The sequence below is a fragment of the Phodopus roborovskii genome, unplaced genomic scaffold (genome assembly GCF_943737965.1).
Source record: "Phodopus roborovskii unplaced genomic scaffold, PHOROB, whole genome shotgun sequence".
NCBI lineage: Eukaryota > Metazoa > Chordata > Mammalia > Rodentia > Cricetidae > Phodopus > Phodopus roborovskii.
In genome coordinates this window covers 14,021,721-14,032,077 of record NW_026126636.1, presented here as the reverse complement: position 1 = coordinate 14,032,077, position 10,357 = coordinate 14,021,721, and the positions used below count along the sequence as shown (strand labels likewise).

General features: G+C 49.3%; 1 protein-coding gene across 1 annotated transcript; it reads left to right on the top strand.

Annotated features, from left to right (window-relative positions):
• The first annotated feature begins 4,929 nt into the window (after positions 1 to 4,929).
• Positions 4,930 to 9,967, top strand: LOC127238487 (zinc finger and SCAN domain-containing protein 5B). The gene is made up of 5 exons (XM_051207105.1): positions 4,930 to 5,283; positions 5,601 to 5,768; positions 7,057 to 7,203; positions 8,693 to 8,840; positions 9,294 to 9,967. Exons 1-5 carry the CDS (start codon positions 4,930 to 4,932, stop codon positions 9,965 to 9,967), a joined length of 1,491 nt encoding a protein of 496 aa, XP_051063062.1.
• Positions 9,968 to 10,357: the final 390 nt, after the last annotated feature.

The window sequence follows — 10,357 nt, the reverse complement described above, 5'->3', positions numbered from 1 at the left end:
GTTGGCCAATGCCTAGGGCTTCTTACTGGCTAGCTCTCTTTTAATTATTAATCCACAACTACTAATCTATGTATTTCTACATGGCCATATCTTACCAGAGAATGCCTGGTGCATCTTCCCTGGTGTTTACATGGCTTCCCTCTCTCTCCTTCTTCCTCTCATAGCCCGGACTATATACCTCCTGCCTGGCTACTGGACAATCAGTGTTTTATTCATCAACCAATAAGAGAAGCATACATACAGAGGGACAACCCCCCCCCCCAATCAGGCTGGCTTTGCACGCTGGGCATGCATGTGGGCCTCATTATTTGATAAGCAAATATGTGGTAGAGAAATGAGAAAGAGAAGCAGAGTGGCTCATGACTCTAGAAAGACGGCGACGAAAGGAAACGAAGACTTCGAGGAGTGGCCAGACATTTGTGGCCTGCTTGCCACGTGGGGTCATGGCGAAGGCAATGAGAAATAGGCAGAGAGAGGAGGTCCGCTGGCCACCTGGAGCCATGTTGATGCCCAAGTGCCACGGTCTGGCTCCCTGGTCCTACAGTGGCCAGGGTCTGTGTTGATGTCCACGGTTCCTGTTGCCATCCACCAAGTGCCACGTTGATTCCTGTGGTCTGGGCCACCTCCTGTGGCCATGTTTGAGTCCAGGGGCCATGGTGACAAGAAGACTCAGGCTGCTGCTGAGGACCATGTCTGGGTCCATGGTCCTACCTCAGCTGAGGTCTGTGTTGATCTCTATGGCCCATTATGCCACCAAAGGCCACGTGAAGCCTAGGGCCTGGGCTGCATGCTGTCGCCTTGTTGGTGTCCAGGTATCATGCTGCTGCCAGCCAGAGCCATCCCGATCTTAGTGGCCGGGGCTACCACCTGGAGCTAGGATGTCACCCAGGCAGAGCTGCTGCCTGGAGCCATGTCTGGGTAAATGGCCCAGCTGCAACTGGGGTCTGTGTTGAAGTCTGTGGCACAGGTGGCCACTAAGGCCAATACAGAGGCCTGGAATTTGGGCCAAAGCCTGCAGCTTGGTTGGAGTCTGGGGGCTATGCCACGGCAGGGGCCATACAGATATGGTGATGGGACAAAGGGGCACACTGTATGGCACACTGAGGCCCCCAATGCCACCAGGACAGAGGAAGAGGTGTCAGAGGGGCAGGAAAGGAGAAACGGAGAGGCTTTTTCTTGCTGCTTTGGATTTTGTTGTTGTTCTTGTTTTTGTTCGCTTGCTTACTTTGTTTTGTTTTCTTTTGTGGAGGGGCGCTGCAGGGGTGACGGGAGGTAAATGGAGTGGGGATGCATGATGTGAAACGCCCAAAGAATCAATAAAGAAATTAAATTTAGAGCACGCCTTTAATCCCAGCACTCGGGAGGCAGAGCAGGCAGATCTCTGTGAGTTCGAGGCCAGCCTGGTCTAGAGAGTGAGTTCCAGGACAGGCTCCAAAGCTACACAAGAAACCCTGTCTCAAAAAAAAAACAAAATAAATAAATTAATTAATTAATTAATTAAAAATTATATATCTAAAAGAAATACATCTATTAGATCCATTCAGTTTATAACACCAGTTCTTTAGAGATCTGTATATCCGAGAGTAGGGTATCGAAGTCTCCAACTATCAATGTATTTCTTTTACGAATTTGGGTGCCCTTGTGTTTGGTTCCCAGATGTTAAGAATTATTTATTGCAAGGTCCTCTTGGTGGAATTTTCCTCTGATGAATATGTAAAGATCTTCCTTATCTCTTCTGACTAGTTTTGATTCGAAGTCTATTTTGTCAGCTTCTAAAAAGACTACACCAGAGGGAAAAAAAAAAGGCTACACCAGTTTGCTCCTTAGGTGCTTTTGCTTGGAATGTTCTTTTCCAACTCACTGAGATCTGCCTGCCTCTGCCTTTTGAGTGCAGGGATCAAAGGTTCGTGCTGCCCATCAGCCAGCTATGCTTTTAGTATATATATGATTTTTATTGTTAAGTTTACCTAAGAAGCAAAGACTTGAAAATGGGGTTTTTATTTTTTATTATTTATTTATTTATTGAGACAGAATTTCTCTGTGTAGCTTTGGAGCCCATCCTGGAACTCACTCTGTAGACCAGGCTGGCCTCTAACTTATAGAGATCCGCCTGCCTCTGCCTCCCGAGGGCTGGGATTAAAGGCGCCACCACTGCCCGGCTACAGGCGGTTTTATACCACGCTAGGAACAGACACTCGGCCTCCTGCTTGCTAAGGCAAACGCTCTGATCTGTGAGCTGCATCCCCAGCTGAGTCTGATAAAATCATTTATTTATTCATTTTTTTTTTAAACTGGAAAAGGGGTCTAAGTTTCCTCAGCTGGGCTTACACTCAGGAGGCCAGGCAAGCCTTGACTTTACCATCCCCCTGCCTCATCCTCCCCTATCAGCTAGCTGGTATCACAGGCCTACAGGACCACGCCCTGGTATTTAAAAAATAATCCCCTCCGTCCATGTGGCAGCCCCAGGGTTAAATTGTAATTTAATCCGGGGATGTCTAAAATGACGTCGAAGATGACGTCGAAGGGCTCCAGGCAATCACTGTGCAGATCAGCAACCGGAAGATAGCCCCTTGGTTCCTTAGAAAAGCGACGACGCCAGACATCCCGGGCACTTTGCAGAGAGAGAGCTGGGAAGAGTCGAGGCTGCGGGGGCGCGAAGACAGGACCCCGTGCTAAGTGAAGTGCGGAGGAAGGTGAGTTGGCGAGGCTGTGTCTTCGGGTGCAGATGCAATAGAGGCTGCTTCTACGTTCAGCTGGACACGGAGTGCATGCAACTCCGCACTAGGCAGCTGAGGCAGGAGGATGCCGTCAGTGCCCGAGCTCCCGGCCAGATAGGGCACCATGGTGAAGCGTTCTCAGCAAGCAAAAAGAAAAACCCCGGGGACCTAAGAACTCCTACTGTGTCCTGGATGAACATCTTTCTTCCTCCGTGCCCGGCTCCTCCTGGTAGCTCACAATGCTGCTGTTACAGACTCCGAGCGAGCGTGGTTTCCACTTAGCTCCTAATCTATCTCGACGCTGGGCTGCTGGGTCAGGCGGTTGCGTGCTTGAATTTGTTTATTTATATATTCTTTTGAGATAAGGTTGGCCTGGAACTTCCATCCTCCTGCCCCAGCCAGGTCAATTTTTTCTTTTTCTTTTTAAGGTTTTTTGAGACAGGGTTTCTCTGTGTAGCCTTGGCTACCCTGGAACACTTTCTGTAGACCAGGCTGGCCTCACACTCAGAGATCCTGCTCCGGCAGTTATTTTTAATTAGCACAGGTATACCAAGTCGTGAGGATGAAGAACACAAGAACCCATTGTGGTGGCGCACGCCTGTAATCCCAGCCCTTGGGAGGCAGAGGCAACTCAGTGAGTTCGAGGCCAGCTTGCTCTACAATGCGAGTTCCAGAACAGGCAGAACTGTTACACAGAGAACCCCTGTCTCAAAAGACATTTTGTGTGCTGTATCAATAGTTGAGAGCACCCACAGCTCTGCTAGAGAACTCAGGTTTAATCTCTAACACCCACACTGAGGCTCACAATTGCCCGCAACTCCCAGGCAGGGCCACCAAGGCCCTGTGCAGTAGGTACAAATATGGCAGCCCGCAAACATGCGTATGAAACATCCATACACCAAATTAAAATTATTAGGTTTTTTTTTTTTTTGGCCAAGCTTAGTGTCACATGGGAGTCAGAGGCATTCGGATCTGTGAATTTGAGGAGGCCAGCCTGGTCTGTACAGAGAGCACGAAGACCTCATCTTTCACAATATCCAGCCACCACCCATATGTTTTTGTCCTTTGATTGTTTTGTTTGTTTTGTTTTGAGACAGGCTTTGTGTAGCTCTCTGTGGCTGTCCTGGGACCTGATCTGTAGACTAGGCTGGCTTCAAACTGTGATTAAAAGTATATTGCCAACCAGCTACCAATATTTTTTTTTCAACCATTTGTGTTAAATTTTCAAAGTGCTATCTTAAGCCATAAATACTTTGTCATTTATACCTAATTTATGTGATTAAGATTATTGGCATATAAACACACATAGCAATAGTTTTTAAATTTTATTTAATAATTTTGTGTGGGTTTTGTTTGTTTGGGTGGTTTCTTGTTTTTGTTTTTGAGATATAGCCTCACTATATCCTGGCTGCTCTGGAACCCACTATGCAGACCAGGCTGGCTCACAGAGATCTGCCTGCCTCTGCCTCCCTGGTATTAAAGGTTTGGACACCACCACCCAGCTCATTCTTTGATTTTTTTTTTTTAAGAGTTTTATATAACCCTTGTGTCTTTTAGACTTGGTATTTACTATGCAACCTAGGGTGATTTGTTTCAAAAATATGGCAAGTGTCATGCTCCGACCTCTCCCTTGCCTGAGACTACAGATATGTATGTTCCAACATACACAGCTAGAATAGAGTAATTGACTTAAAAAAAATTATCTTGGGGGCTGGAGAGATGGCTCAGAGGTTAAGAATGCTGGCTGCTCTTCCAGAGGACCCAGGTCCAAATTTCCCACATCCACATGGCAGCTTACAGCTGTCTGTAATCTGCTTCTGGCAAACCTCATACAGATACATGGAGGCAGAACACCAATGCGTATACATACAAAAGTTATCTTGGGATGGGGCGGAGGCCAGAAGACAGCTTGTCAGAGTTGGTACTCTCCATCACATAGTTCCAACGGGTTTAGCTCAGCTCATCGGGGTTGGCTGGAGACACCTTTACCCCTGAGCCATCTCCCAGATCCATAGGATGTTTAATTTCTGCTTTACTAAACAGTTCCAGTGGTTTTTTTTGGGGGGGGTATATTATGAAGAATGATGAGATTTAGGAGGCAGCAGAATTAAACTGATCTGGTTGCTTCTTGCCTCCCAGGCTTCTAGACCAACACTGAGCCTATCCCCGTGGTTAACGGAGTAGGTCTGTTTAGTCTGGATTCAACCCAGACATGGCTGCAAGCCTGCCGACAGACAGCCTACCGTCCAAACAGCGCCCATCATCAGCATCCCAGGAAACAGAAAAGCCAGGCTGTAACCCTGAGGTTTGGCACTTGAAATTCCGAAGTTTCTGTCCCTCAAAGAGGTCCAGTCCCATCCAGTGTCTCAAGGAGATCTCCGAGCTGTGCCATCAGTGGTTGAGACCCGACCTCCATAGCAAGGAGGAGATCCTGGATCAGTTGATACTGGAGCAATTTATGATCTCAGTGCCGCCAAAACTGCAGGCTTTGGTCAAGGAGAGTGGGGTGAAGAGCTGCAAGGAGCTGGAGAAGATGCTGAGAGAAGATGAGAGGCCTCGCCAGTGGGTAAGCAGAGGCCTCGATGGAGGCAGACCCCACTGATGGATGGTTTCACCCTTCCTTAGTTAGTGGCTCTTGGGAGGAGGGTGGGTGCTGGGGATTGAACCCAAGCCCCCACCCCTCTCCTTGTTTACTGTATTGAGACAGGGTCTAACGTAGCCCGGCCTGGTCCCTCCCCAGTTACCATGTGTAGCTGAGTATGACTTTGTAGGTCGATCCACGTCCAGGAAGACAGCTTTGCAAATATGTCAAGCTGGGCTGCTGCTATAAGAGGTGTAGCCAGGCTCTTACCTAGGGTCTCATCCTGTCTCCCCCCCCCATAGTCCATCGTCAACTGGAAAGGACGGATATACCTCTGCCGGGATCCCAGGGTTGAAAACAGAGAAGCCATGGAGGATCCGTCAAATCAGAGCGAGGAGCCGCCCAGCAGAGGCCAGGCTAGCCCAGAGCTGCAGAACCTGCCTGAGACTGAAAAGCCCTCCACCAGTCAGGCAAGTGTGGGACAGTCTCTGGGGGGGGGGTGACTTGGGAGAAGGAGCTAGAAGGTAGGAGTTTTTGAGAGTGTTGAACACAGGTTGTAGCTGTGTATCCCATGATTGGACAGCTGTGCAGAATGAAGACCGGCCTGCCTGCCTGCCTGCAGTAAAGCTTAGCATTGAGTGTGTGGAGAAAAAAGCCTCTCCGATGACAATTCAGCGGGATAGGTACTGATCTGTGGGTATGTACAGCAGCGGAATATCATTAGGCACTGTGCAGTGGCATTTCTTTTTCTCTTCCCAGCTGTGTTGTTGGCTGTAGGCTGCATGGGACTTAGACCCTCTGCATATATGTCACAGTTATGTATGTTGCTTGGTCTTGTAGAACTCCTAACAAACAGTGGGAGCAAGGGGTGTCGTCTCTGGCTATTTTACTGTCCTTTGGGACCCTGCTTCTCATACTGGGTCACCTTGCCCAGCCTCAATACAAGGCAAGGTGCTTAGTCTCAATACAACTTGATATGCCATGGCCCCCAACTCCCCCCACCACGGGAGGTCTGCTCTTTTCTGAGTAGAGATGAGGAGTGGGGGAGGGCAAACTCTGGTGGTGATTATTGTATGTGCGTGTCTTTGGTTGTTCTGGAACTCTGTAGACCAGGCTGACCTGGAACTCACAGATCCCGCCTACCTCTGATTGATATATATATAATATATATATGTATATATTATATATATATATTTGAATGAAAGTGTATAGAGGGGTGGTGTAAGCAGTTGCCTCTTAGAATCTTAATAATACCCCCTTTTCCCTGCTGGACCCTGAGCCTTGGGTAGGGTTAGTGGAAGCATGTGTTGGTATCGTTTTGAGACAGGGTTTCACACTGCAGCCCAAGCTGCCCTAAACTTACTTCATCTTACTGCTTCAGCTTCCTGAGTTGTAGAATTACAGGCAGGTTAGTTTGGATTTAGAAAAATGGTCTCTCTTCCTTGTCTCCGTTTGACTCTCTGTCTCTGTCCTTTGTGTCTGCCTGTCTCCCTGTGACTGACTCTCTCGTCTCTCTTTCATCTTGGACCAGCTCATCCACATAATTCCAAGTTTCTGTAGAGGATAGGCTATTTTAAGTGTGAGGCATGTGCTGGAAGGTACAGACCAGTGATGCAGATAGATCTGTATTCGTGGTGTGTCAAGGGAGAAATTTGCAAATAACCCCACTTGAATGCGAAGTCTGGGTCAGAAATAGAGAGCTTTGAGAGCAACTCTAGCGTCTTACCTGGGTCCTCACCTGTTCCCATCCCATCACAGTCTGTAATTGGAGGCTCTGAAGTGGCCCAAGCCAAGGCAGATGACAGGGATGACGACGTGGTGGAACTGTCACAAGACAGTCCCAGCGGTGGCTGTGCTAGGATAGAGTTCCTGAACCTGCCAGGGACTGAGCCGTCTGTCGGTCGGGTAAGTGTGTGACACAGTCTCTGGGGAGAGATGGGAGGTTTGGTAAGGGTTGGGTTCAGACCCTTCAGCCAGAGATGGAGACAACACTAGCTCAGACACTGGTTAAAAAAAGCAGACACGCCAGCCTGTCTCCTTCCCACTAAGGCAGAGAGGGGACTGGAGAGCTGGCTCAGCTGTCAGGAGCACTCCCTTTCTCCAAGGACCAGAGTTTGAGTTGCAGCATCTTCTTCAGCCGGCTCGCTCGTGGCTGCCTTTAACTCCAGCTCCAGGGGGATCGATCGCCTTGTTTCCTTGGGCACCAACATATAAATGGCATATACTCATAGGCACATAAACAATAACTTACAACAGAGTGTAGAAAGTGCTGGAGAGATGGCTCAGTGGTTAAGGCACTTGCTGCCCAGCCTGACGAAATCAGTTTGATTTCTGGGCCCTTTAAAATGTGAAGGGAGTAGTCTTCTATTAGGGACCTGTTTGGCCCCAGGGGGTGATAGCTCAGGGATGCTTTAGGATTCTTTTTGTTTGAAGCAGGCTGGATTTCAACTAGCCACATATGGAAGGCTGGTCTTGAACTTGTGACCTTCCTGCCTTTACCTACCAACAGCTGAAATTACTGATCTGGGTTACCACACCCTCTGGAAATGTTTTAGATCTGTCAACCTTCACTTCTGATCTGGTGGCTAGAATTTTTTTTTTTCCCCCTTTTATGAGAGATTCTCTCAACATAGCCCTGGCTGTCCTAGAACTTATTATGCTGGTTTCAAACTCAGAAATCTGCCTGCCTCTGCCTTCTGAGTGCTGGGATCAAAGGTGTAGCAGTCCACAATATATGGCAGAGGAGACCCCTCCCCACATCAGAAATACTCATTCAACTTTCTTTTTTGTTTGTTTGTTTTTGAAAGTTATCCTATTTTGGGTGGGGAGGAGACAGGGTTTCTCTGTGTAACAGCCCTAGTTGCCATGGAACTAGCTCTGTAGCTCAGGCTGGCCTCGAACTCACAGATCTGCCTGGCTCTGCCTCCCCAGTGCTGGGACTACCTACCACCTGCCTTTATATGTATTTAGCTTTTGTGTGTGCCTGGTGCTTGTGGGAGTAAGAGGGTATCAGACTCCCTACCCTCGGTGCTCGTAACCTCTGAACCATCCCTCCTAGTCTCATTATCCCCAACTCTGAATAGCACCAGGTGGAGAGGCAATTTGCATGTTGAGTCAAGGGCTGGGGCCAAACGTGCATAGAGATTTAGAGTGGCAACTAATCTAAGGTTTAGAGGCCTGGTTTCTCCACATGAATGACAGACTTGCACGTAAGAGGAGAATATTTATTTATGTGGGGTCTTGATCGGGGTGGGCCATAGGAGTAAGTATGAGCGCCCCCACAACTCCAGGAAAAACTTAATGGCCCAAATCAAGTAGAGACAGGTTTCTATGCTCCACCTCTCCCCCGAACCAGCACATACCCATAATCGTTCTGTCATTGTCTCCTGTCAAGAAACAAGAATCCTTGATGCAGACGGTCCCTGAGAGCAAAGATCCAGACTGCCGGAGAGCTGAGCAGGACTCCGGGAGTGAGTCTGTGCGGGGCTGGGACAAGGCCTCCATGCTTGTATCTCAGGACCCTCAGCCAGCACAGGGTCCTGGTGAGTACCAGGTGGGAACTCACCGGGGGCTTAGTATCCCTTGTCCCCCACTCCCATCCCTTTGTGTGTGTGGGGGACTGGACCCCCCACTTCCCACTCCCCTCCATCTCTAGCTTTCCAGAGAATTCTACAGGCTGAGCTCTGAGGCTTGGGGTGTGGATGGAATGTTCCCAGCCAACACCAGAGCTTAGTCCCAAAGGGTCTGGTGTGGCTGGGGTGGTCTTTAGAAGTGCTGTGTGTCTCAGTGGGCTTGCGGCAAAGCCTGACTGCCTGTGTTCAATTCCCAGGGCCCTCGTGGTGACAGGAGAGAATCAACCCCAAAAAGTTGCCCTCTCCGCCCTCCATATTTCCTAGGGTGGCACCTCTCTCCGTAATCCAGTAACTAAATGTCATGCTTTTGAGACGGGACTCTCAAGTTTTAAATGTTGTATGTGTGGAATCCCTTCCCATCAGATGCCACGATGCCCCAGGAAGATGCAAAACTGGATGCTGTCACACCGTTCACCCACATTCTAGAAAAAAGAGATACAGCCCTGAGTGCAGATCTTCAGAGTCTCTGCGGTCCCCAAGCTCCTACTTGCAGAGGAGGGGCCTCCTGTGCGGACAGTACTGAAGATGGGAAGCTAGCAAAGGCTGCCCAACCACAGCCTGTAGAGCCGGTTGATCCCCTCCCGGGCCAGGCTCGGTTTGAGTGCCGTGAATGCAAGAGGGGTTTCCTTTACAGGTCTCAGTTTATCATCCACCAGAGGTCACACACGGGAGAGAGACCCTTTGAGTGCAGCCTGTGCAGCAAGGGTTTCCTGCAGTCCTCGGACCTCCGAGTGCACCAGCGCACCCACACCGGTGAGAAGCCGTACGTGTGCAGAGTCTGCAGCAAGGTGTTTGCGCACGAGTCCACCCTGCTGGGCCACAACCGGATCCACACGAAGGAGAAGCCGTACACGTGTGAGCACTGCGGGAAGTGTTTCAGCCACAAGGGCAACCTCAACGTCCATCTCCGCATCCACAGCGACGCGAGACCCTACGCTTGCAAGGAATGTGACGCGGCCTTCCGGCAGCAGGGCACTCTGAAGCGACACGTGAAAACCCACTCAAGAATGGCGCCCGTGATGCTATCCCCAGATTGAAATGGTTTTTTGTATCCCCCCTCCCCTAGAGAGACTGTTGCTAGGTTACCCCCGTTCCATGACCACACCTTCCTTGGGAGCACTTAAAAGGATGTCTCATCTCTCTGAAGGTCTGAGGACATCCTGGTGTTTGTTTGGTGAGACAGGAATCGCTGTGTACCTCTGGCTGTCCTGGCTAGCTTGAAATTCAAGAGACCCACTATTTCCCTAGGTAGCCCGTAATGGCTATGAATTTGTGATCCTGCCCAGTGTTGAGATGGCCCTCCTCGGCAGGTGTTTGTTAGGCGTTGTTTTTGGTTGACGTTCTCAAGTTGTCAGTATTGAATAACAAAATGGGAGTGAATAACAAAATGGGAGTGAGCCCTCATAATGCTGTAAATGTGATTTCCC

Bases quoted from the DNA above. Each gene is read 5' to 3' on its own strand.
- LOC127238487 (XM_051207105.1), top strand. From the start codon at position 4,930: ATGGCTGCAAGCCTGCCGACAGACAGCCTACCGTCCAAACAGCGCCCA. The intron at 5,284-5,600 runs GTAAGCAGAGGC...CCCCCCCCATAG, and splicing joins ATGAGAGGCCTCGCCAGTGG to TCCATCGTCAACTGGAAAGG. The intron at 5,769-7,056 runs GCAAGTGTGGGA...ATCCCATCACAG, and splicing joins AAAAGCCCTCCACCAGTCAG to TCTGTAATTGGAGGCTCTGA.